Below are 27,885 nucleotides of genomic sequence, written 5' to 3'. Positions count from 1 at the left end.
AAGCCTGGTGTGCTACAGTCCATGGGGTCACAAAGAGTCAGACCTGACTTGGTTACACAACAACAATAACATTTTGCCATTTTCCCTCAGATGTTAACCTCAAATGAATGGAGCAATACAAAGCCCCTTTGTTCTTCTTCCCCACCCCTTCTTTCTGACCCAGCCCCGACTTTGAGAAGGCACTCACACCCTGGTCTTCCCCAACAGCCTCCTGTGTTTCAGCAAAGCCAGGGGTGGCTGAATTTTGGGCAAGGAGACAGGAGGGCAGGTTTCCTGGACGCTGTGCTTCATTTTCCCCCAGATTGCACATTGGGCAGACTGAGGCCCTTCCAGAGACTGCGTCCCTCTGTATCCTGCCCTCAAGGGTTTGCCTTAGACAGCAGGACCTGAGGAGCCAGGCTTTGTGAATTTCCAATCCAACACCAGAGCAGGAACAAAACTGTGTTCTTGCTTGTTCAGGCCCCATCATCGGTCATCTGTTTATCTCACATATGGGTCTGTGCAAAACGAAAACCAACGTCACATCTCACACACACACACACACACACACACACACACAAACACACACACACCGTGTAAATGCCTCCACTCCCTCCTCCCCAAAAATGAAAGAAAAAGGACTTTTCCTTCTTTATCTAATCATGTTTTGGTTACTGTATTATTTGACTATAATTATATGTGTTTATGGTTCTCCCTAGTTGCTCAGCTGGTAAGGAATCCGCCTGCAATGCAGGAGACCTGGGTTTGATCCCTGGGTTGGGAAGATCCCCTGGAGAAGGGAACAGCTACCCACTCCAGTATTCTGGCCTGGACAGTTCCGGGGACTGTATAGTACATGGGGTTGCAAAGAATCAGACATGACTGAGCGACTTTCACATATATGTGTTTATCAGTGCTATGGAAAATGTACTTAGACAAGGCTGAGTCTCCATCGGATGCAATTCAGAACTGACCTGTTTCTTCTCTCTGCTCGTAGGTTGTGGCATGTATACTCTCCTGTCGTCTGTCACAGCTGCTGTCAGTGGCTTCCTGGTGGGGTATGAACTTGGGATCATCTCTGGGGCTCTTCTGCAAATAAGAGCCTTGTTAGTCCTGACCTGCCATGAGCAGGAAATGGTGGTGAGCTCCCTGCTTATCGGGGCTCTCCTGGCCTCTCTAATTGGAGGGGTCCTGATTGACAGGTACGGGAGAAGGGCCACCATCATTTTGTCCTCCTGCCTTCTTGGACTTGGGAGCCTGGTCTTGATTATCAGTTTATCTTACACCACTCTTATAGGGGGGCGCATTGCTATTGGAGTTTTCATTTCACTCTCCTCCACCGCCACTTGTGTCTACATCGCAGAAATTGCTCCCCAACACAGAAGAGGCCTTCTCGTGTCGCTGAACGAGCTGATGATTGTCATCGGCATTCTTTTTGCCTACATTTCAAATTATGCATTTGCCAACATTTCCCATGGCTGGAAATACATGTTCGGCCTTGTTATTCCCTTGGGAGTTTTGCAAGCCATTGCAATGTACTTTCTTCCTCCAAGTCCTCGATTTCTGGTGATGAAGGGACATGAGGAAGCTGCTAGTAAGGTTCTTGGAAAGCTGAGAGCTATCTCGGATACAACGGATGAACTCACTGTGATAAAGTCTTCCCTGAAAGATGAATATCAGTACAGTTTTTGGGATCTGTTTCGTTCAAAAGACAACATGAGGACCCGAATCATGATAGGCTTAACACTGGTATTTTTTGTACAGATCACTGGCCAGCCAAACATATTATTCTATGCATCTACTGTTTTGAAGTCTGTTGGCTTCCAAAGCAATGAGGCAGCTAGCCTCGCCTCCACGGGAGTTGGGGTCGTCAAGGTCATCAGCACCGTCCCAGCCACACTTCTCGTAGACCAGGTTGGGAGCAAAACCTTCCTGTGTATCGGTTCCTCTGTGATGGCAGCTTCGTTGATGACCATGGGCATCGTGAATCTCAACATCCACATGAACTTCACCAGTATCTGCAGAAACCATAGTCCTATCAACCAGTCCTTGGATGAGTCTGTGTTTTATGGACCAGGTAACTCGTCAGCCAGCAATGACACTCTTAGAGAATCCTTTAAAGGGATGACTTTCCACAGCAGAAGCTCACCGAGGCCCATGAGAAATGACATAGATGGGAGAGGAGAAACGACCCTGGCATCCTTACCAAATGCTGGACTAAGCCAAACTGAATACCAGATCGTCACAGACTCTGCAGATGTCCCCACTTTTTTGAAATGGCTTTCTTTAGCCAGCTTGCTTGTTTACGTTGCTGCCTTTTCGATTGGTCTAGGACCAAGTAAGTATTTTAGTTTTTATTCCTTCCCTCTCTTGCCTTATGAATGTTACCAATTACTTTTGACCAGTCAGAGCATTCTACTGCTATAATACTTCATACATGGAAATACTAGAAGCAAGCCAGGAGTAGTATTGGCCACCTCATGTCTCTGGTAATGAGGAAAATACACCTGTATTATATCTGCTTTGTGAAATGTGCAGGGCTAGTATCCAACCAATGAGGAGTTTTCCTATCTGTCAGATGAAGATGCTTTACTATTAATTAATTGGGAAGGAATCAGACCTCGAAAGATATGTTGTTCAAGAGAATATATTGTTTTATGAAGTCTAAGTTTACTGGGACATTTTCTTCTGTGCAATTCTCTAGTTTCTTTGAAGGTGGAAGAAAAAAATTGTGTTTAGATTTTTTCAAAGACACAATAATGGATGCATTCCAGTAATAATGAAGAAGGGAATTAAGAAGGCGTTATTTGGGAAAGGACGATATTTGATCACTAGAATAACCTCCCAGGACTTTACTCTGTTAAATGGGTGAATGGGAATCCACGTATTCCCATTGAAAACAGTGCCGACAGTCTAGAGGGAGGTACTACAAGACTGTTTTATTTGGTATAGTTGGTCTATTGCAATGACAAAGTTTAATTACTTCTCTTCAGCAAACTTTACCTACAGTTTGCTAGCATAAGTTGGTTGTTGCAGTTCTTTCATCTTTTAGCTTCTCATCCAAACTCTAAACCTCTCTGTAGAGAAGTTGTGAAAGCTCTTTTTTTTTTGCACCTCATTGGAAAAGGATGGGCTTAAAAATCAAGGGCAGTCTTTCACTACCACCCTTAGCTTCGGTCTGCATCTCTCTCCCTCCTCATTCCTCTCCACCCCTCTTTCTTTCTTCCTCCTTTCTTTCCTCATTTACACAGAGTTGATATCGAAATGTTTCTTTACAATGATCAAGGAGCAGATATATTTGCTCCAAAAAAGAAAAGCGTTGGAAGCTCAGGAATAAGAAGAAGATGTAGGCTGTGTTGAAGGAGAAGGAGTTTCATGAACACATGCAGCTGCCGGACACTGGATAGTGTTTCTGGAAAAGGGTTTGACCTAGAGATCCACTGTTAGCTTTTCACCGAAATAATGTAGATTGAGTGACTAATTGTTTTAATAGCCAGGGACTGTGCTCAATGATAGGGAAACAGTAATGAGCAAGACAGATATTGTCCTGTCTTCAAGGAGGTTTTGGTTGAATGGATTGAGCTATGCTCCCTGTGTCTGCTTCATTCTGTTCGACCATCAGCAGGTTTGGCCTGCTTAATCAGTTCATTAATGGCTGGACTTGCACATAGCCAATGTGGCCTTCCCTTCAATTCTCTGCTTCCTCATCTTTTAGCTTCTATTCCTACTTCTGTATGAGATCAGTCTCTAGATATTGATTCATTCAGATTCCAGAGAAGGAATCTGATCTGCACTGCTCTTTGCTATGCCGAGTCATAACTGGTTGTTCTGGTATAAGCAGCGATGGCTAGATTGGATCACATGATCTAAAGCATTGATGTCCTGAAGCTGGCCCTTTCTTTTGCAATATGGGTAGGCAGATTTCCCCATAAAGGACTGTGCTTGGGAAGATAGAGGAAACACTACAGTGCCATCAACTCCTGATCCCTCTGACAGATTCCTGGACCCTGATACTGCTTCTTAAGGCTGAAAATGATAAATACCATTAATGAACAGTTTCCTGGAAAAAAGTTTCTACCATTATTTCAGGATTCAATTACTTGGGTGTGTACCTGTGAGACGCTTGTTTTAATCAGCTTGGGTCGCTATGGCTTAGAGAACAAACATTAATTTCTCACAGTCTGGAGGCTGGGAAGTTCAGGATTAGGAGTTAGGAGATTCAGTTCTTGGCAGCTCCCTCTTCCTGTATTGTTGAGGCAGACTTCTTGGTGTGTTGGAGAGAGACTGAGAGAGGAGAGAAGTAGCTATATCTTTTGTGTCTCTTATTATAACAGTAATAATTCCATCATGGAAATTTCACCCTTATGACCTAATTACTTCCCAATGGCCCCATTTCAAATATCATCCAATGGGGTTTAGGGTTTCAATATATGAATTTTGGGGAGCCATAAAATGCAGTAATAACAATGCTTATGTGTCAACTCTGATACATACAGCTAATGAAATAAATGAGTAAGCACCTTTTTAAAATTATTTTCAGAAACTCATTAAAGTCTACTTTAAGAGCAAGATATGAGTGCTAGCTTTTACCAAGGAACAGCTTAGCCTTGTCTATGGACCTTTCTATATCAATAAGTACAATAATCTTTGCTCACTTGATAAACTTGAGGTAGTATTTACTGCTCCATTGATTTCCTTTGCTGGCATCTTTTTTCCCCTCTGGGCTTAGTCGCTCAGTCTAGTCCGACTCTTTGCGACCCCACAGACTGTAACCTATCAGCTTCTTCTGTCCATGGTGATTCTCTAGGCAAGAATACTGGAGTGAGTTGCCATGCCCTCCTCCAGGGGATCTTCCCAACCCAGGGATCTAACTCAGGTCTCCCGCATTGCAAGCAGATTTTTACTGTCTGAGCCACCAGGGAAGCCCTTTTTCACCTATATATTTATCATAAAAGTAAAAATATTTCCTTTTTACATCAGTTTTCTTGATCTAGTCTTTTGAAATATCACAGATCAACTAAGAATCTAAGAAAAGAATGCCTTTTCTTGGTTTGTTTCATTCAGGGAACCTCTCAGACTGGCAGAGATTAATACATGCTACATATTATAATATGAGAAACATTGATTTTAAACTTCCAGAGCCAACCTGTTCATTATACGAATCCTCCTGAGCACATGCTACTCTTCTCTTTAGTTTTTGGATAACTTTGTAAAGTGCAATAATTCTTCAGTTACACCATATATCATTTGATACATTACTGTATTAGAGCAAGAGTTCCCCTTTTAGGAAGTTCAGTCTGATTTGGAGGAAAATTATTGGAGGCTGTTTATTATTTACCTTCTAGAATTCCTCAAATATTATTCTACACTAATTTAAAAAAATATATATATAATTTAAACTTTAAAGTCAACTAATATTATATCAAACACTGCTCTAGGAATTTTTTACATGTTTTGGAGGCTTCACAACAAGCCTGGGAAGAAAAACATTCACCAGATTTTATAAATGAAGACACTGAATCTCAGAGATGTTAAGTGACTTGCTCACATGAAAACATGTCTTGTTTATAAAATGAACAAAACAGACAGAACTGTATTGGTCCTGATGGTAACCATTAATTGCTAGTTCAGTCCTCTCCTTGAAGATGTATTCAGTTCAGTTCAGTTCAGTTCAGTCGCTCAGTCGTGTCCGACTCTTTACATCCCCACGAGTCACAGCACACCAGCCCTCCCTGTCCATCACCAACTCCCGGAGTTCACTCAGACTCATGTGCATCAAGTCAGTGATGCCATCCAGCCATCTCCTCCTCTGTCGTCCTCTTCTCCTCCTGCCCCCGATCCCTCCCAGCATCAGGGTCTTCTCCAATGAGTCAACTCTTCGCATGAGGTGGCCAAAGTATTGGAGTTTCAGCCTCAGCATCAGTCCTTCCAATGAACACCCAGGACTGGTCTCCTTTAGGATGGACTGGTTGGATCTCCTTGCAGTCCAAGGGACTCTCAAGAGTCTTCTCCAACACCACAGTTCAAAAGCATCAATTCTTTGGCCCTCAGCTTTCTTCACAGTCCAACTCTCACATCCATACATGACCACTTGAAAAACCATAGCCTTGACCAGACAGACCTTTGTTGGCAAAGTAATGTCTCTGCTTTTCAATATGCTATCTAGGTTGGTCATAACTTTCCTTCCAAGGAGTAAGCGTCTTTTAATTTCATGTTTGCAATTACCATCTGCAGTGATTTTGGAGCCCAAGAAATAAAGTCTGACACTGTTTCCCCTGTTTCCCCATCTATTTCCCATGAAGTGATGGGACCAGATGCCAGAAGATGTATTAGAAATAGGAATAAATGAAAATTGTGTATTATTGTCCATTGCATGAAGTCATTAAATGAGCCACTGCATTTTATGCAAGATAGAGGTAGTCTCTTTTTCTGAAGCTCTGCTAGGTAAGTGAGCATGTACATTTTTTATAAGATTGAACTATGGGCTAAAAGAGAAGGAAAATAATGAAATGCAGAAGGTTTTGACATGCATTTATTTGAATAACTAAACAATTAAAATATTTTAGCATGTATATTGGTTGAAATTCAAGCTCAGCTCCAACAAAGACCAAAATGAAAGTAGCTTAAACAAGATAGGTGTTTCTTTCTCTCTGTTAACAGCTGGACCTGGGTAGTTCTGGGCACTATGGAGGTTTCCAGCTCAGTCACCAGTAGCCAATAGATAGTGTCCCTAAACCTCATGGTAGCCCAAAGTTTGATATTGGTTCCCGGTCTATCATGATGCCTATTTAGAAATACTAAAATGCATTTAAAAATTTCATCATCCTTTTCTGATAGCTGATGATCCCTTGAGAATAAGTGAAATGCACAAGTACAGTCAATTAAAGGGAGGCTTGCTAGACAAAGGCCTGGTGAGAAGACACTGTGAGAAATTCTATAAGAAAAGTAGAACCACTATGAGTGATATGAGATAAGGAATTTTCTGCAGGGATTAGACATCACATAATTGTGGGAGCTGCTGAGAAAGCACAGATCTGGAAGGGACAGTTAGAGGAAAGAGAGAAGGTCACTCATCAGGGCCTCAGAGGAAAGCTGGTGGAGTCTGGGAAGCCTGCACCCTCTGCATCTGGATGCTGCCTGAAGTTTCTGCAGGGCAGCAGGGCAGGTGGGAGGAAAAGCTGGACTTGGAGCAGGGACAGCAAAGACCAGTGACCCTGCTAGGACAAGCAGGAATCCCTAAGGAGAAATGGTAACCCACATCTGTCTCTCACCACGTCAATTCTGACGATGCAGGCCACCTGCAGAAAACCCACGTCCTTTTCCACAGACCCCTCCCATGTGCCTGGCCTGGTACTTGGAGAAGTTGGAGGAGGAGATCTGGGTCTACTGGCTGCTCCTCCATGCCAACAAGGACAACCAGCATATAACAACTTATACATCCTGCACTGATGTCCAGGGTGCCAACCCCCCAAGCACAGGGCTCAGTGTCACTTTGGCCTTCCAAGTCTCAGGCAAATTTCTCTTTTGGCCAACCCTCACCCAGAACTACATGGGGAAGGGAATTCTGGGAAATGTAGTTCCAGCTTAGCTAAATTGGCATAGGACAAAATGGTCAGGTGATAAACTCGACTAAGAGAATAAATATGAATCTGGAAAGAAATATTTCAGAGGGTCAAAGACTGTATTCTGTCTTCTGTGTAGACATTTATTTCTTTTAATTAAACATTACTTGTTAAAATATATGACTAGCTTCCATTCCATCTAGTTCTAAAAAAGAGGTTAGGTCATTTTATTACTGTCTCTTGGCTTTTGTTTCTTTAGCTATAAAACCAAAGACACTCTTTTGCTAATGCATGATAAAAGCTTTCATATTTATTTTCTCAGGAATGTTAATTGTCTCCCTTGGGCTGACGATCGTCACGTATCTCCAGTTCCATCACCTCACATGACTTCTTGTTCCTTTTTTCCCAATGAGTGCTGGACTTTTCCATTTTGATGCTTCACTGTCAGCTGAACACAAAGAAGCTGTTCCTGAATTCTTATTCCCCTTATGCCAAGAAGACTTGTCTTTGTTTTCCATGGGGTAGTCACTCTGCCAGTCACTCAGTTCTAATGCTCTGGGACCATTTCCTGATGGAGTCAATGATCAAACGTTCTTGTATTTTCCCTCGAAATGGACTCCTCTGTTCATATTGTCCTTCTCTTTTCTGCCATCCTCATCTATTCTTTATGGTCTCATCCTGAGATTACTGGGAAGCCCTTCCTGTGGTTCTTTCCCCTTCCGGCCTTTCCGCATACATCATCCACCATACCAGTATTCCCTAAGCAACCATGTTCCTCATGTCACCACAGCTCATGAATCTGCCATGACTTCCCACTTTCTTCCATATCAGAAAAGTCAAATCATTTTCAAGATGAAAAGAAGACTAGGAATGCTGTACTCTACATTTTCTTTTTATAAAAAAGAAATAAGAAATTCTGAGAGATTGAGATCACAGAGATTTAGGACTAGATCTCTGGGTATCTATCTGAAGCCTAATTCCATTCTCTTTCTACTATGATATCACACATCCTGGAAGGAAAGGAAGTGTGATTTTCAAGACCTTCCATCATCCACCCAACTCCATCAGGGTATCTGCATGACTCCAAGACAACCATTTACATCATAGTCTATAGACTTTTCTTCCAGGGCTACCATTCACATAGAAATACATTTAGATTCCTGAGGGTACAAAGAGTTGTGACATGAGGCAATACTTTGCTCTCTGTGCATTTTTATTTTCCACTGCTCCATACCCAGGTCAGGAGACAGAAAGCACTTGTGACCTCTTTTCATTCTGCATCTAGTCTCCCCGAGTCCCTCCTATCTTGAAAGTTCAGTGAAAGTCTTATCTCCTCTATGAATTTACTCCTTTCTTCAAGGTCTTTATTCATATGAACCATCAGTTATTTCTAGTGTAGAGTAGTTCAGTTCTGGGCTACAAAGAGCCTGAATTTGAAACCAGAAAACTTGAGTTCTAATCTCAGTTCTTCTGCCTACTGGTTATGTGATTTTGAGTCATTTATTTTCTCTGAAGCTGTTTCTAAACCCATGCTGCTGCTGTGTCACTTCAGTCGTGTCCGACTCCATGCGACACCATAGGCGGCAGCCCACCAGGCTGCCCCATCCCTGGGATTCTCCAGGCGAGAATACTGGAATGGGTTGCCATTGCCTTCTCCAATGCATGAAAGTGAAAAGTGAAAGTGAAGTCGCTCAGTCGTGTCCGACTCTTAGTGACCCCATGGACTACAGCCTGCCAGGCTCCTCCATCCATGGGATATTCCAGGCAAGAGTACTGGAGTGGGGTGCCATTGCCTTCTCCTCTAAATCCATGAACTAGGCATAATAACACCTGTCCTACATCACAGAGTATAGGTGAGTATCAAGGGAGCCAACGCATAGGCATGTGTTTTGGATCCTGTAGTGTATGATGTAAATGAAAGTTAGCATGTGATAACAACTTAGTCCTTAATGAAACAGTGTATTGCTTTTGAGTGTTTACTGGTTTATTAACAAGAATGTGGTTACTGGATTGTAAGCTCTTGGAGGGGAGACATGACATCTCATATTTTTTCCTTCTGTCCTTTGAAGTCATGCTGAGTGCTAAGTTGCTCAGTCTTGTCTGACTCTTTGTGCCAAGAATAGTCCACCAGCCTCCCTGTCCATGGCATTCTCCAGACAAGAATACTGAACTGGGTTGCCATGCCCTCCTCGGGGGGATTTTCCCAAGCCAGATTCAAACCTGCATCTCTTTTGTCTTGTGATTGGCAGGCAGGTTCTTTAATTAGCACCACTTGTTTGAAAATGATGCAGGGGTACATTCATGTTACTAAGGAGGAGAGCGAAAGAACTTGAAAACAAAGATGAATATACAGGAAAAGTCTCGGCCTGTGTTTCTTTATCTGTGTCAAGGTACATCTAGTTGGTAGGCTAAGTACTAACAAAGCTATGGTCACTAGGTTGCCACAGAAAAGCCTGTATGTCCTGAAACCATCAAGTTTTTGCAGAACAATCCATCACTTTGCAATCACACACCCCAATTTGGGACTCAAACCCACAGTCTTCTAACCTCAGTCCTTTGGGTGGGACTCCAATTCAGCTGCACTTTAGTTGGTACTTGAACCCACAATTTCTGGCTTAAGAGGGGCCTTGAACCCACAGTCTCCCAGATGAAACCACACACCTGGTCACAAGACTTAATGGACCTCAGGTTATTTATATCTTGCTGCAGAAAAAAATTCAGCAAGAGACAAAGTGACGGGCAAGAAGTAGGTTTATTAATATAGGACACTTGTGAAGGATACAAGAGGTCAGGCAAAAGGAATCTGTCCTGAAAAGTAAATAGGAAAGCAGGTTTATTTAGGGAGAAACATACTCCACAGAACGAGTTCAGGCCATCTCAGGAGGCGAGAGGCCCCAAAATATGGGGTGGTTAGTTTGTATGAGCTGGATAATTTCATAGGCTAATAAGTGGGAGGATTATTCCAACTATTTTTGAAGAAGGGGACTGAGATTTCCAGGAACTGAGCCACTGCCCACTCTGACCTTTTATGGTTAGCCTCAGAACTGTCATGGTGCCTGTGGGTGTGTCATTTTGTACATGCTAATATATTATAATGAGCATATAATGAGCCTAAGGTTCACTGAAAGTCAATCTTCTGCCATTTTGGGCCTAATCTGTTCTAACCAGGCTTTATCATACCCTCAATGGCCTTGTCATTCTTTTAAAGGTTGTGCCCTGCCCTCTTCCCTCCTGTCTCAATTTGGGCATGAGTTCTAAAAATCCTTTTCTGTTGCGGCCTCTAAGAAAAGATGCAAGAGAGTTAGCAGTGCTCAGAAGCAAGTAGTTGGAAGCACTTAGGGCATTTGTCAAGTCATAAAGAGTTATTTGGGAATTTCAGACACAGAGTATCTAAAAGTAGTACTAGATTTTTTTTTTTTTTGACACCTCTGCTTTTTGCTCTCACATGGAGAAGAGTCTTTCAGAGCATTTCTTAGAACAAAAGCAAAGCTAATGGGATGAGACTCTCAGGTTTGAAGGAGGTTTGCATTTGGGAAAGGGAAATAACCCATCATCTCCTGATTTTTTCCAATTGTGATTGCTGTTTCAAGCACTGATTCAGATATTCACACCTGAGGCTAGAAGGCAAGCAGTAGGAGACAGAATGTGGCGGTGGTTTAGTTACTCAGTCTTGTCGAACTCTTGTGACCCCATGGATTGTAGCCCGCCAGGCTCCTCTGTCCTTGGGATTCCCCAGGCAAGAATACTGGAGTGGGTTGCCATTTCTTACTCCAGGATCTGGGAAGATTCCCTGGAGAAAGAAATGGCAACCCAACCAGTCCACCCTAAAGGAGACCAGTTCTGGGTGTTCACTGGAAGGACTGATGCTGAGGCTGGAACTCCAATACTTTGGCCACCTCATGCGAAGAGTTGACTCATTTGAAAAGACCTTGATGCTGGGAGGAATTGGAGGCAGGAGGAGAAGGGGATGACAGAGGATGAGATGGCTAGATGGCATCACCAACTCGATGCACATGAGTTTGGGTGAACTCTGGCAGTTGGTGATGGAGAGGGAGGCCTGGCATGCTGCGATTCATGGGATCGCAAAGAGTTGGACACTACTGAGCGACTGAACTGAACTGAACTTTACTGCTGAGCCACCATTCCCTTTAAGGAAAACAAGTAGTTAATTCACACTGATGGCTTGAGACGATCAATTCTGCTAGAGTTTTTAGAAGAGATCTGAATAATTCTCCTTTTTTTCTTGCTAAGAGTTAGTCATTTATGTCCATGTTCATATTGTAGTTAATTTTTTCTTTTCCAAAGAAACCATGCCATAAGAATTCCAATTCAGTAACCAAAATTGTATTCTAGAGTACTGGCACAAATGATTTGAAATTTAAAGAATATTTTTATTAAGAGCAAATTTTCATGCCAGATCATGAATGCATCATAAAACTTATTAAGCCGATGTGATAATTGCTCAGGTATTTCATTTAGAGAGTTTATTGCTTGTAATAGAAGCAAATCCTTTGTGTCAACAGGGGTATAAAGAGAAAAGTACTTGCTGTTCCAAAGAAAACTCAAAAGCAAGATTAAATCATCTTTATTAAATCTTTAAAAATATGGGTTGGCTTAGAACAACATTCCTTCATTGTATTAGATCACAACATAGTTTCTCTTGTCAAAAAGTATTTCTATTTTTAGGCTAAAGTGTATGCCCTACATTATTTTGCATTCTGGTCCTTTGTTTGCCTGAGTCTAGAATAATTGGGGTACTCTGAAATCTAGAATTCAGAAGGGGGCTTAAATTTGCTACCAAGTAATCTTACATATTTTATTTTGTACATTTAAAATATTATTCTATGGAGGAATCCATAGGTTTCATGAGCCGGCTGAAGGGGTTCATAGAGGTTAAGAAATTCTGCCCTCCTGTAACTCATCCTAAAACTCTTCCATCAAATAAAATCACAATATATACCCCACTGCTTTAATTAGAGACTTTTACGAAACATTCTGTTTTACACGACTCATTTCTCCCTTTAAAATATGTTCAAAATCTTAACTTGACTCTCCACTCTTTCTGGGGTAATTCTGATCATTTTAGCTCCTTCTAATAATGAATACTTTTCTATTGTAGTTCAAGCTCAGGGTAGAACCAAAGATCCCTGACATTGTGAGGACATAGAGCCACATAGAGATTTGTCTTCTTCTTAGGCTTCGAAAGTAAAGCAGAAATGAGTCCAAACCCAAAGCATAAAGTTATTATCTCATGAGTTCATTTGAGGTAATACTTGTGTAGCCGCCTTCCTTAAAATAGCCTCTGTAACTCAGAAAAATGTGTGTGACTGTTCTTTTCAAAACAATTACTAGGATCTTTTTTTAAAATCCAAGAACTCCTATGTCCATAAATTAATTAATTAACCTCTTCTTCTTATCTTATGACTAATATCTTTTCATTAGAGCAGATTGAAAGAATTTGTCCAAAGTCACATATTAGGCTCCATAATGAGGCTATGACTGTTATCCTTTAACTGCCTTTGTATTCTCAAGTTCAAGCAGAACTTTACTCTAAAGATTGAATGACAGGTGACACCAAATCACCTCCCTCTATCTCTTTTTCCAAATAGGCAGGAGCTCCAGCAAGAAAGCACCTTGGAGGGACCTGGAAGAGAGGAGAGGGGCAGAAGGTGGTGGGGATCCATCTGGTCACTCACTTGTCCAGCACATGTGAATGGCTCAGTCATGACCCACTGGGCATGGTGCCCATTGATGGTGACTCAGGGATGGATGAGTGAAAGCCACCCCTCCCCTGCATGGAGCTAGTGGTGGGGACAGGCAATAAGACAGAAAATAAACACATGTATAATACAGCTTCGAGAAGAGAGAAGTGTCAACATTTAAGTGGAAGTAAGAGTGATGGAGACAAATAAAGAAGGATCAGGGATAAGATCAATGGCCTTAAGGGGGTCACGCAAGGTTTAGGAGGAGTTTGGGGAGGAGAGCAAGAAAGCCTGCAGAGGTTGTAAACAAAGTGCATGAATTCAGACCAGACATTGGCATCAAGCTTCCTGACACTGAATTGGCAGTTCCATGGTGTAGAACTCCAGACAAGTCAATCCATCTCCCCAGGCTTCAGCTTCCTGACCTACCTCACAGTTTAACTGGGGTTGAACAAAGATATTTGCATGGAGTATACCTAGTGCATTGCCTGGTGGGTGGCATGGACTCAGTACACTTAGTTATTAGTGCTATTAAATATCTGGGTACAGTCTAGACATGAGATGGATGTTTCCAGTAATGCCAAGCACTGACCTCAGCTGGCATTTTGCTTAAGCCATTTCAGGAGACATAGCAAATGTTCCATAGCCCCATATTGAATTATGATGCCATGGTCCTTCTCACCTCCCTTCCAAGCATCATTCTAATTAGGTCAAGACTAAAGAAAACACATGTATTGCTTGAAGTATGGTTCAGTTCTGCATTACCTACAGTCAAGAGAGCCTTCTAGTATATCAGACAGATGTTACAAAAAATTTGGAGGCTTTGGTGAAAGGTGTGATTTAGGCTGAGAAATAACCAATTCTCTATTATTCTGAGTTGGTGCAACTAATTTAGACTCTGTGTCTTGGGTGTCTTGTTCATTGTTGTTTCCTTGAGCCTAACCTTGTGCCTGGCCCACAGTAAAGGCTTAAGAAATATTTGTTAGATGAGTCCAAAAAAGTTTCTGGGACTCTTTCCGCTTCTGTGTTATAGGGGTGCTGTCTCTCTAGTCAGCCGTTGACATATCCTGATCTTCTCTAGTATGAGTTTGTATCAATATAGAGGGCATCAGAAATAAAAGTGGTTTGAGTGGAACCTCATACACATTTGACCAAAAGTTATGTCTGAGTAAAGCTACTCAATTGAGGATGTGGAGCCATCTCTAATTCATTTGGCGACTTAAGAAGTTTCATGTCTTAAAGTTACAAAAATTAAGGCCATAAAAAATGTATGGTATTAGAAAATATTTATTTCTATTATGTTCTCTAAATATAAGATTCAACCCTTCTCCTGAAGTGGAAAAAAAGACTGAGATTAGCTATATCATGGGATAATAATTCCTACCTTGGTTTAGTAATTGAATGTTTTAAAACTTGACACTTTCCAAAAAAGTGTTGAGATAATTTCTTCCCAGTTTTCCTAGCAGAAATATACAAAAGTCTAAGTCTGGTATTTGGGGGTTGTTTTTCCTTACTTAATTAGTGTTAGAGCTTATAGAAATATTTCAGTGGATTATCTGAGGCTTAAGAATCATGTAAAATTTCTCAGATGTAAGCGGGAAGTCTAAAGTTAATAATGGTAATAAAAGATCTTTTAAAAAAAATTCATACCATAGCTACAAATAATCAGCTCTCAAGAACTATAAACAGGCTGATATTTGAGCCCACTAGCAAGTTTAAAAATTAGCCTGTCTCAGTTTCATGGATTTTGGCAAAAGACCCTAGACTCTTTGGTCAGAGACAAAAGACAGTTTATTACTCTTAGCAATAGCAATAGCCAGAGTTAACAGCATTTGCATGGTTCCCCAAGCCCTAATGCCTTGACATCATGAACCAGGCCAGATGACACCTACACATAGAATGGGTTATTTTAGAGAAGAAGAATCCCAACCTTGGGGAACCCAAGTCTTTTATAATAGACAGTAAACCAACCTGATTTTTCCCTTGGAGGGAGACATTAATTTAAGCAATAGTAAGCAAACTTTTGCCCAGAGGAGACACTCCATCTTCCAAGGCTGCTTGTTATATGAACATCCTTAGAAAGACAGTCTGGAACAAAGTCAGTGCTTTTGTCAGGAAACATATTGAAATGCAAGACCCATGAAAACTTGTTTTTCAACTCAAATATTCTAAAACATATTAAACAATGTTCTGTTTAAAACAAAACTTTGAAACTTTTTAAGGCACAAAGATTGTAGAGCCTAGGTTTGTTTGTTTGGTTTTGTGGCGTTTAAGCAGCCTTTTGGAGGATAGGTATCAGTAGTAAGCATATGACTCGTTTGCCATAACATTTAATCTAAAATTTATAACTAAATAATGAGCTCTTCTAAAAGAAATTGTTCATGTGATGTTTTCATAGTTAAAGATGATGACAATTCCAGGGATGTGGAACAGCAGGTTCTAATTTGGAAGTTTAGTTAGCTACTAGACTTCAAGATATACAGGGTTTAGAACAAAGGCTTGCAGACCAGAATTACATCAGATGTTTCCAAAGAGATTTTGATATTCTTCATATTTCCTTCTAGGCTCCAGGCCTCTAATACTCAAAACCATCACAGTCAAAGACTTTTTAGTGTTCAATCTTTTCTTTTTCCTACCATTCTTATGGAATAATACATACTTTTAGAGAAAAAGCATATTGATTAAATTATTATTCTTTAAACAGAAGAATTTTATTATCAAATGTAGCCATTATACAATCATATTCACCCAATGGGTTTGTGGTAAGTGTGTCTACCTTTAAGATCTTCCAAATATTTTTTTTCTTTCAAGTTTTATGTTTCAGTTATCACCAAAATTCATACCAATACTGTTCCTCCTCCTCCCCAGTTAATTAAGTTAAAAGATATTTAGCTTGATTAAAGTGGTGATTTATTTGGTCCTCTGGTGTTAGTCATTACAGTAACGCAAAGTAAACCAACAATAGTATCTGAATGGTTTTATACTAAATTTGCATCCAAGCAAAAGAGGAAAAACTTAAAGAAGAGAAATATGTGCCCTTTGCTAATTAAATTTCACTTTCCTCTTTGGAGTTAGATAATGCACAGTGGTTCCCAAAAGAACCAAAGAGTCTGAAACTGTATTTTTGTAGCACAAACACAGCTAAACACAGAGAAACCGCACCATTTATTACATTGCCATCAAAAATGACTGTTCACATAATATAATACATTGGTGTTTAGCTTTCCTCTCTGACCTGCACTATGATTGTTGACTCATGCCCTTTAAAATTATGAATATCAGACAGTGAAAACATTAAAGAAAGAGAGTAAAAGTTTTAACGCTATCTTAATAAGCACAGTATTCACTTGTTACTTTATTGTTCTTCAGAACACATTAAGCATTTTTCCAAAGAACACTTGCAACATTAGAAACTATAATACTTTTTATTATACTTTTTATTATGAATACTGAAGCATCATTCATAAGAAAAGTACAACATAAAATGTTATGTGTGAAGCACGCTATTCACATCATACTGTAAACCAGAGCGGATTACTTTTTTGTAACTCCTTCCCTCCTTTTTTTTTCGTTTTGAATTCTAGTTCAAAATATCTGCAAATTCGGATAAGCATACTCCTGGGGGCTACTTTCTGGAATCTTCCTTCAGTGATTCATTAAAGGAAATCAATTTCTTGACCTTTAGGAAAAATCTGTTTCCTAAAGTTTCTTCTTCCTTATCTTCCCACTAATAACTATTCTTCCATTTAAAAGAAAGCACATCTATTACCTGCCAGAAATCTTATTATGACAGTATGTCCCCAATCATAAAAACCTGAGGAACACTAATCAAAACGGCAGTTGGAGATATTGGTGTAGATGTGGACTAGAAAAATGACTCTAATGACTGTATAAAAGTACTTCTTAAGCTTAGATATTTCCAATAATCTGCTTTTAACAAACCTATGGGCTGACCTAATCAAGTTATCAACTGATACATCATTACAATTTTTTTTTGTTAACTTAAAGAATGTAGTGAGACTGCTATTATAAAAATTTTTTGACTCCCCATCAATTTTTATTATTCTTGAGAACATTTCATCTATTTAAAAATGTAAACTTTATGTTAAATGTCAAGTTGCTATATTTTTAATTGGATGAAGATGAATATCAAATAGAGATGGTATTTAAATTCCACTGGAACTATTTGAGTGATATAAATATTCTCTATTATACACATAGAGTTTAAATGGCATCAAAAGTAAATACATAAAATCATTGAAATTGCATATTTTGCTGTCATTTAAATTTGTGGTAAAAAAAAAAAGTGAGATGTTGATTTATAAATGAAAGAAAGTACTTAGCTTTTCTAATTATTTTAAAGGCTACACAAGCATGAAAGCCTGGAGACCCCGCCACAGTTCTTATTCCCAATTGGTACCTGTTCACAATAGGGTTCCATTTTTAACTCTGGAATGTTTTTAAAGATTTAAAGTTTAATCCAATTAATCCATGTAATCCAATTTCTCCTAAAATATTTTAGAAAATCATTTCTGATTGATTCTGACTAGAAATCATTAAAATAGAAAGATTGGGGAATCTTGAGGCTTTATTTCATTGCTTTTCTTGGTTTGTTAATATTCTTGAATAAGGTATCTATTTTAAAAGCGGCCAGGAGTGAGCAAAATCCAGAGAGACTGAGAGAAGGAAAAATACAAAAAATGAAGTAAAGCTGCAATATCATTGCTGATGTTGTGGATGGTGGTTTGCTGTGCTGTGCTTAGTTGCTCAGTCATGTCCAGCCCTTTGCGACCCCGCGGACTGTAGCCAGCCAGGCTCTTCTGTCCATGGAGATTCTCCAGGCAAGAATACTGGAGTGGGTTGTCATGTCCTTCTCCAGGGGATCTTCCCAACCCAGGGATAGAACCCAGGTCTCCTGCATTACAAGTGGATTCTTTACCATCTGAACCACCAGGGAAGTCCAAGAATACTGGAGTAGGTAGCCTGTCTCTTCACTAGGGGAACTTCCTGACCCAGGAATCGAACCAGGGTCTCCTGCATTGCAGGCGATTTCTTTACCAGCTGAGCTACCTGGGAATCATGATGATGGCTTATGAAGGAGTATATTTTTAAAGGACAAGATTTTCCCACTCAAGTCGCTTATAAGATCATAATTTAAACATCTAGTTGGAAGGAAATGGGCATACTCCCTTACAAATTCACATTTTAAGTACCTCTTTACAGTGAGAGGAGAGCTGGGTCTGCTGCACATTGCCTACAAAGTCAGTAAAAGCCATAGGATTTGGCTTCACTCCTACAAAGTATAGGACACTGGCTCCATCAGGTTGTTCAGAACTCTACAGCCTAAATGTAGAACTTCCTCCAAGTTGCTAGGAGTTCCCTAAGAGTTTCAAGGTAAGGTAAGAGTTTCAAGCCTTCCATGAGTCTTTCAGACCTGAGGCTGCCATGCCACGTGGTTCAGGAAATGCTCAAGCCAAATGGAAAGCATGCCTGAAATGCTGCAGCGTTTACATCTGAAGGCACAGGGAGAGAAAGGACAGCCTCAGTGGGAAAAAAATGTTCAGCAGTGGCAGAAATATAGGAGGAGGGGGAGATAAGCATGGCTGCTGACATGGCAGAGCTCAGCCGTTACCACTGATTGGCCCTATTTATCCAAGTTTGTGTCCTCTGCTGCACACAGAGCCACTTCAACAAGTTTGTCCCTCATGGTCATTTTATGGCACTCTGTGCAGCCGTAACCACCACAGATTTCATCTGGATCAGGCCTGTTCTGACAGGCAACCTTGGTGATTGAATACCATGTGAAATACGAGTCTCAGTATTTGTGGACAATCATCTCCCAGCAAGTCCAAAATTTCCTCAATCCTTGTAACCTGGAGAAGAGTTTAAAGACTCACGCAGACATTTATAGAGGCACCTATTGCAGAGGTGGTCCTGGAAGAGAAGGATAAAAGGTGAAATAATAGATGTCAAGGAGAATTGTTGCAGGGCCTGCTCACCTGCAGTGAATGGCTGCACTCATTGTGAAAGAATTATTATATCTCTGACTACTCCAGAGAGAGCCATCACTTTACTGCGGCATGTGGCAATAACTTGATTTTTGGTGGTGAGGAATTAGGCTCTCTCATTGGAAAAACGCTTGGGATTTAAAAAAAACCAAACTTCCACCTATTATTAAATATCAATATATTAAATTCCTGTGATAGTTTATACCTCTTTGCTGTTTACTTACGAATTGAAACAGCTTCTCCATTCCCTCTGCTCTGGGTACTCATAGCCCTTTTCCACTGTTCAGTGGAGACAAAATTCTGGCACCATCTTGCACCTAAGACTGCCGTGGAGGGACTTTATCCTTTCAGTAAGTTCTATCTTGCTGCAAATAGCACTTTCAGATTTTTATTTCACTCTCTATGGATCTGAAAACCTGTACTCTTTATGATTCTGAGATCTGTTAAAGCTATTTTAACGTTGTCATTGTTCAGTCGCCTTTGAGACCCCATGGACTGCAGCACGCCAGGCTTCTCTGTCCTTCACTATCTCCTGGAGTTCACTCAAACTCATGTCCATTGAGTCGGTGATGCCATTTAACCATCTCATCCTCTGTCATCCCCTTTTCTTCCTGCCTTCAATGTTTCCCAGCATCAGGGTCTTTTCCAATGAGTGGGCCCTTTGCAACAGGTGGCGAAAGTTTTAGAGCTTCAGCTTCAGCATCAGTCCTTCTAATGAATATTCAGGGTTGATTTCCTTTAGGATTAACTGGTTTGATCTCCTTGCAGGACAAGGGATTCTCAAGAGTCTTCTCCAACACCACAGTTTGAAAGCAGGACCTCTACCTGCATCAAATACCCATGGCAGGAAGGAGCCTGGGGGACTGGCCTGTGGCATAGATGATTTGTCTTCGACTAAGTGAACTTACTTACTTTTATCTTGTACTTGCTCAAGGATAGCCTTGTTACAAAGGCTTCACCAAAATTACGCAGCTATCATTCTTCTTAGAGCCAGATCCTCTCTCTTGCAAAGCTCAGGGCAAGGTTACCTGATCTTTGCATTGGTCTCCAAGGATATAATCTGCAGCAACCTGGTGAAGGACTTTGGGGCACAGAGTGGAGGGGAGGGCTTTGGAGTGTTATTTTGGAATTCCTTCTTAATTAGAACAACAATAATCATGTTCCTTGGCTTGTGATTCTCTTCCATACCCTCAAGGTAACCACTTGGAGCAAATAATCAAGGGGAAAAAATGTGTTTGCAGCCCTCTTCCGTAATTTAAATATTTTTCTTTGAAACAGCAAATTTACTTTGAGCAGATGTTCTCTGTACAGAGCGTGATCCTGCTACGAGAGATAAATTTTCAGTCAGAGACACAGGTGACAGCCCCATGATTCTGGCACAGGCAGCCCGAGTGGTTGCTGGTCAAGGGGGGCCCTCCTCAGCCTCTTGTTTCTTTCTCCTCTGGGGTAGGACGATGCAGCTGGTCTGTGTATAAACACTGGGTTTGCAACACAAGGTGACTTAGGCAGCACTGAGCCAGGGCTGGGGCAACTCCTAAGCCCTTCTTTCTTCAGCATCAGAAGTGCTTATACTCCTTATCTACATGTTCATTAACAAATATTTATTGAGCCACTCCCAAGAGCACACCAAGATGAAAAAGCGTGAGATCCAGAGACGATCCAAGCTCCATGCCACCTCTGAACTCTGTTAGTGTTTAGTTGCTCAATCATGTCCAACTTATTGTGACCCCACGGACTGTAGCCTACCAGGCTCCTCTGCCCATGGAATTTTCCAGGCAATAACACTGCAGTGGGTTGCATGCCCTCCTCCAGGGGATCTTTCCGATCCAGGGATCAAACCTGCGTCTCTTATGTCTCCTGCATTGACAGGCAAATTCTTTACTACTAGCACCACCTGGGAAGCCAGTGTTGGGATCCTGGCAAATTATGAACTCCTTTCAACCTCAGTTTCCTCTACTTTAAAAGAGGGGAAGAGTACTGTTAGTTTCTAATGAGGAGGGATTCAGCGAGGATCCAATGATAACAAGGTTTGTAAAGGGCGGAGTCCATTGAAAGAACTTGTAGCTATTAGGCAAACTGGATTTGATGGGCTGTGAGCAGAAGTCAAGTAATCCCATCAGGCAGGTCCTATGATTCTGTGTCACTCTCAGATCACAAAAAGTCCTCGCATCAGTTCTTGTGCCAAGAAGAGTCTCCTTTCAGAAAGTCAAATATTTGATACAAAATCAAATCCTAGAGCTCCGTTTAATTGAGAGCTTCTCTGCACCCAGCTTGCCACAGGCTGGGAAGCCCGAGTGGGGGAAAGGAGCGGGGCCCGTCTCCTCTTCCACTCTCCTGGTTCCTACCCACTCGGTAGCTGTGATGGTGGACTTCTCCAAGGTTAGGGGCAGAGGAGATTACAGGATAGGGCCCAGAGGAAAGTGGGTAGAGCCAGCATCTGGCACTGAGGCTCTGTGCTTGGCAGAGCCTCAAAGCTGCCTCCTGTCGTGGGCAGGTGGCCTCAGCCACTGCGCTTCCCGTTTGCAGTTCTCAGGACAGTCTCACCTGCCCCAGCCCGTTATGTTGCTCCCCCTACTTCCAGGGACCCTTGTCAAGCTCCCTCAGTTTCATATTTGACTGGAGAGGGAAGAAAGCACATCCCTCCTCCTTCCTCATGTAGAAGGACACGGCCCTGCAACCACAAATCTCGCAGAGGTCAGTGGGGCAGAGGGCAGTGAGCTGGCTGTCAGCTTCAGTGGATTTTCCATCATTTTGCTGCTCCCCGTCCACTCTTCCCTTTCTTCCAGTGCCCTGGTTGGTGCTGAGCGAGATTTTTCCTGGTGGAATTCGAGGACGTGCCATGGCTCTAACTTCCAGCATGAACTGGGGCATCAATCTCCTCATCTCTCTGACATTTTTGACGGTGACAGGTAAGAACTTGCTTTTCCCTAAGGCCTTTTATGCTCTTAGGACAGGTGTTAGGGAAGTACATCACCTGAAAAACACTTTCTTGTCAACATTTTCAAACGCTCAAAAGTGAAGAGGATGGCAGTGAACTTGATGTACCAACCACCCAATTTAAAGTTATCAATCCTTAATTCAGTCATGACCCCACTTGTTCTGCCCCCAAATGAGCTTAAGTCATGTTCCAAACACGTCTCTAAAGTTTCAACAGGGACCTCTAAAAGATAAGACATCTACATACTGTGACTAAAATAGCATTTTCACCCCTAAAAGAAATACTAATAATAATCCCTTGGTATCAAGTATCCAGTCTGGGTTCACATCCTTCCAATTGTTTTATAATTATTTTCTCACTTTATTTGAATCACAGTTCAAATAACTGATTTACAGTTGATTGGTATGTCTCAGAATTTACAGGTTTCAACTCCATGTTTCCTCCCTCCCCACACTTTATATTTTTAATAAAGAAGCTGGGTCATTTGTTTCATAGACTTTTTCCCAGGCTGGATTTGCTGATTGTAGTCATATCACATGACCCTCTGTCCTTTGTGTGTTTCCTGTAAACTGCTATTTATCTGTGAGTGGTCAATCACTCAGTCATGTCCGACTCTTTGTGATCCCATGGACTGGAGCCTGCCAGGCACCTCTATTCATGGGATTTTACAGGCAAGAATGCTGGAGTGGGTTGCCATTTCCTTTTCCAGGGGATCTTCCCAACCCAGGGATGGAATCCGAGTCTTTTGCATCTCCTGCATTGGCAGGTGATTCTTTACCCCTAGAGCCATCTGAGAAGCCTATTTATCTGTAGAGGCTGGGAAAGATTTAGCTTTTCTTGTTTATTGCAAACCCCTTCCCAGGTGATGGCGTGTGTCCTGCTATTAGAGGCATGTCCTGTCTGTTTGTCTCCCACCTTGTCGTGCCTGCATCCTTTGAGGATCATTGCCAAGATCCATTATTTTCCTTCCATTATCCCTGAAAGACCCTGATGCTGGGAAAGATTGAGGACAGGAGGAGAAAGGGGCGACAGAGGATGAGATTATTGGATAGTATCATCGACTCAATGGATATGAGTTTGAGCAAACTCTAGGAGATGATAAAGGACAGGGAAGCCTGGTGTGCTGCAGTCCATGGGGTCACAAAGAGTCAGATACAACTGAGCGACTTAACAACAACTGAATTTTTATCAGCAGTATTTCTCTAAGGAGAAAATTCTTCTCATTAGTTGTTTGCCTGCCCTGAGTATGGATCATACACTAGATTCATATACTAGCAAGATTAGTGTTTGAAACTTTCTCTTTATTTTCTAGTTTTCAAAATAATAAGGTGGCTCCCCAGCATCCTCAAAAACTGACTAATAAGTTGAGTTTTCTTTATTTTATATGTATATGTATATATATAATGTATAAATTTTAAATAGTGCATATATATATAATATAGAGATAATATATACATTTTCAGAAGTGGTTCATGCATGCATACTTAATCTCTCAGTCACATCTGACTCTTTGAGACCCCATGGACTGTAGCCCACCAGGCTCCTTTGTCCATGGGATTTTCTGGGCGAGAATATTGAAATGGGTTGCCATTTCCTTCTCCAGGGGGTGTATACTCAAAAAAATTTATATGTAGAGGGAAAAACAAGAGTCTTTGAACTCATGTACTTCTGAATCTTGTTGACTACTTTTCTTTTTTCTTTTTTAGTACATCTACTTTTGGAAGTGAACTTTTGGAGTTATTCATTAAATTTAGCTTGTGTTTTTAATAAAATTTTAAAATATTTATGTCCCACATTTTTGGAAATAGCCTAAGACGAAACAAAGGAACTGGTCATTTGCACCAACCATATGTCTCCTGCTGAGATCACACACATAGATCCATGCCCTTCACCTTCTCTCTCTCTCTCTCACACACACACGCACACACACACACACCCTTACCTGACATTTATGTAGAGAAAGAGAAATATAAAAGAAAGAATGGAAATGATGGAGGACAAGTAAAGATGACACAAATCTCTGGAAAGGATAGCTAATATACAGGATGAGCTGATGAAGACTCAAGTTCTGAGTGGACTTTTAGAACAAATGATTGGAGAGCATATTCATTTATTTAAAAAAAATCCTGGTATGATCTCAGACCTGTAGATGACATCTCATTGGACTAAATTTGAAATTCTATACTTCTTTTCAAAAAGTCAATTTTCCAAGTAAAAGATATAAGGGTTCTGCTTGACAGCAAGCCCTTGGGCACTGACTTTTGGTGCAATGTCAGCTGTACCAATAAAAGAAGAATGTTACGGAGACACAGACATACCCTCCTGTGGTCATAATACAGCTGGGTATTGCTTTCAGCTCTGAGTAGAATATTTTTAGAGAGTTTCAGCGTGTCCCCAAGGAGGGCACCGGGTGACATGGGCACATGGCCTGTGGTCTGTGAAGAACAGTTGCAGGAGCTCGGGGTGTTTGACTTGGACAAAAGGATGCTCAGGAAGGGGTGGAGGTGCATTCAAATATTTGCGGCATGTCTTGAAGAAGGAATGAGAAGGCTGATGCAGAGAACAAAACAGAGCCTCTGAACCCAAATTCCCAGAAGGGAGACTTGGCTTTAGAAATGAATGAGGAGTATGTGTGAAACAGACAGGGCTGATTCACAATGAAGTATACATCCTTGTAAGTGGTGAGCTCCCTGTCCCTGTAAGTACTCAGACAGGAAAGGGGATAAGTTTGATGAGATGAACTCCCCCGCCCCATCTTCTACTTTTCTGATTTTATGCCCCAGAGAAGGAAGGAGGACCAAATCTTTAAACTCTTTATTAAGTATTCGCTTGGGGGAGACCATGCACCAGCAGCAAGTAAGGCAAGAGAGAGCAGACTTTAAGTCAAATTGCCAGGAGGACTGTAGCGCTGGTCTTTTTTCCCTCTTGAACCCACCTCAGCACAGCTGGCCTGCAAGTGCTTAATATATGTAGATCCTTCCACTCTGCATTTACCAAACTGCCTTCTTGCATAATTGCTCGGTCAGTGTTCCCGACTGACTAGCTATGATTTGTGGCCGCTAAGGACTATTTGCACTGTTTCAGTCTGTGGCTGGTCTGAGCCAGGCTCCTCCTCTCTGCTCCTGGCTACACTGGACTTTCTGCTGCGCACAGGATGCCACAATACAAGGGCAGACTCGAGTGCATTGGGGGCCACCTCTCACTAGTTACCTTACCTTGACTTTGGTCTATACTACAAAGGGACAGTACCTCTGGCAAGAAGCCGTCAGAGGAAACACTATGTTAGCAGATGAGATCCATCAAAACCTGGAGGATCCTGCTTCTTGCTGATGCTTCTTAGCAAGTTAATATCCTTCATTCAAACCATTATCACTTTTTTTCCCCCTCTGAATCCAGGAAGCAGCATTGCAAATACAGTGCCAGCTACTAAAATGATGAAATACTGCCAACATGAAGTGATTTATTCAAGTCAGAGTAAAGAAGGGGGAGCTCATTCCAAGAAGAGTCCATTTGTATATATGTCTTTACAAATGTCGACCAAATAGAAACTAAACTGCTATTGCAGTGATTCCCAAGAGAGGAACTGTAGGGGGTGAGGAGAGAGGAGAGTGTCTACTTTCTGCTTTATGTGTTTCTGTGTTGTTCGAGGTTCTTTTTGTTTGTTTGTTTTGCAATGAACATGTCTATTACCATTTTGAAAACAAAAAGTATGTTCACCAAGAAAATGGCATTGGGTTTAAATTGTGATCCTTACAAGACTGTTATTCACTTCACCAGAGAGAGCTGGGGTTGTTTGTGAAAATGAACCTTTCAGATGCTGGCTATATTTTTAATTTGTGATTGCTATTTCCCTGGCTACTACTGGCATGTTTGAAAATACGTATGTTTTTATATGTGCCCTAAGAAGCGTCTATCCACAAATGGGATGGAAGCAACACAAAATGCATCTCTAACTAGTTTCTTTCGTCTCCCCCAGATCTCATTGGCTTGCCGTGGGTGTGCTTTATATATACAGTTATGAGTCTAGCATCCCTGGTTTTTGTTATTGTGTTTATACCTGAAACAAAGGGATGCTCTTTGGAACAAATATCAATGGAGCTGGCAAAAGAGTGAGTATTGCATGCGTTGCTCTCTGAACAGCACTCTTAGCTCAAAAATTCAGCTTTTATATACAATGAAATGATAATATCTGAAATTATTTTAGGATATATGCTTTGGTGGGGAACCATAACTCAAAAATAATTCCAGTTTCTCTGCTATATGTTTAATTGGCATAATTCACCTAAGAATTTAGAATAAGCACGGTTTTCTAGTCTTCCAAAGCTCTTTTCAGTAATGATTGAAGAACCTCTCCCATCTCTGCGCCTCCCCCTCACAGGAGTGTCTTTTTTGTTTGGGGTTTCAGATTGGTCCCAGAATGACATGCTCACCCTGTGCTAAAACTGGGCTTCAGCCTTCTGTATCACACTGGTAGGTTTCTTGAAGCCCTAAACACCCATTAAGGCTAAGATTACCAGGAAAACTCTCTGGCTTAAATGTCTAGAATTATTCCAAATATGGCACAAAGTATGTTATGCAAGATGGAGAGTTTCCTACATGAATAGGCAATTAGAACACTGGTTAAAAAAAACTCACATGGAGAGATTGCTTAAACAATTCAACACAGCAGTGGGCTGTGTAAAGAAAACTCCTGTTTTCTTTAGGAACAGAACTCACAATTCTGAGTGATGAAACTGGCCTGCGGGAGGAGGCGCCCAGTGCGCAGGGGTCAGGCATGAAAGGGAACTTGCACCTCTTCCTAGCATGTAATCATTCCACTCGAAATACAGGAATACTTGTGCTTAGGGTTTAACCTAACAGGAGGAAAATACATATTTACAGCTTGATTTTCTTCTAAAAATACTTCCAATACACTAGAGAGAAATGTTATGATGGCTAAAGAAATTTGTAAGCACAGTGATTCTTCAGCTTTTGTCTGAAGGAAGAATAAACCTGAGAGGTGAACTGACATACACTGAGAGGTATATGTGTGCAAATATATAGGCCGAGTTTTTAATCCTGGTTTAAAAGTATTATATAACAATTATTTGTTATTATTGTTATTAGGGTATAAAGGAAGTAGGAGTACGGATGATTTTTACTTTGTACTTTATATGCTTTAAAATGTTTTACAAGTAATTGTCTGGCCATTCAGTAATAAGGACTCGGTGCTCTCACTGCCAGGGCCTGGGCTCAATCCCTGGTTGGGGAACTAAGATCCCACAAGCTGAGTGGGGCAGCCAAAAAGAAACAAACATAAAAAGGCCTACATTTTAAAGACATTTCCTTTTAGTAAGCAGAAAAGCTTTTCTCTTAATTCAACATAAATATCAACTGTAAGGCTAATTTTTGATGCAGATAGGCCTTATTTTATAAGTATTCAATGAAAATGAAAATTATTCACTTACAAAAAAAAAATATATATATATAGTTGTCATGAAAGCCAGATATCCCCTTGGCCTGGTCAGAGCATTGTTTGGCTCTATACAAGTTAAAGTCAAACAATTGGATTTCTTGGTGAGCACAGAATCTGAACAAGACAATTAATTACACATACATGAGTTACATAAGGAATATCTTCAGACCTTAATAACGCAGTGCATTCATCTGTAAACTGGAAACACATCTGACAGAGGCAGGCCTTTTTCAGAACTGAG

General features: G+C 41.1%; 1 protein-coding gene across 1 annotated transcript in view; it reads left to right on the top strand.

Moving 5' to 3' along the window:
• The window catches only part of SLC2A12 (solute carrier family 2 member 12), a 65,248-nt gene that overhangs the window by 25,844 nt on the left and 11,519 nt on the right, over positions 1-27,885 (top strand). The window contains exons 2-4 of the mRNA XM_052645997.1: positions 977-2,317; positions 22,038-22,160; positions 26,166-26,298. Coding sequence (XP_052501957.1) covers positions 977-2,317; positions 22,038-22,160; positions 26,166-26,298 — 1,597 coding nt within the window. The remainder of the gene's footprint in view (positions 1-976; positions 2,318-22,037; positions 22,161-26,165; positions 26,299-27,885) is intronic.

The sequence above is a fragment of the Budorcas taxicolor genome, chromosome 9, assembly GCF_023091745.1.
Source record: "Budorcas taxicolor isolate Tak-1 chromosome 9, Takin1.1, whole genome shotgun sequence".
Lineage (NCBI taxonomy): Eukaryota > Metazoa > Chordata > Mammalia > Artiodactyla > Bovidae > Budorcas > Budorcas taxicolor.
The sequence above is the reverse complement of the archived record's forward strand: the minus strand, read 5'-3'. Positions and strand labels throughout refer to the sequence as shown.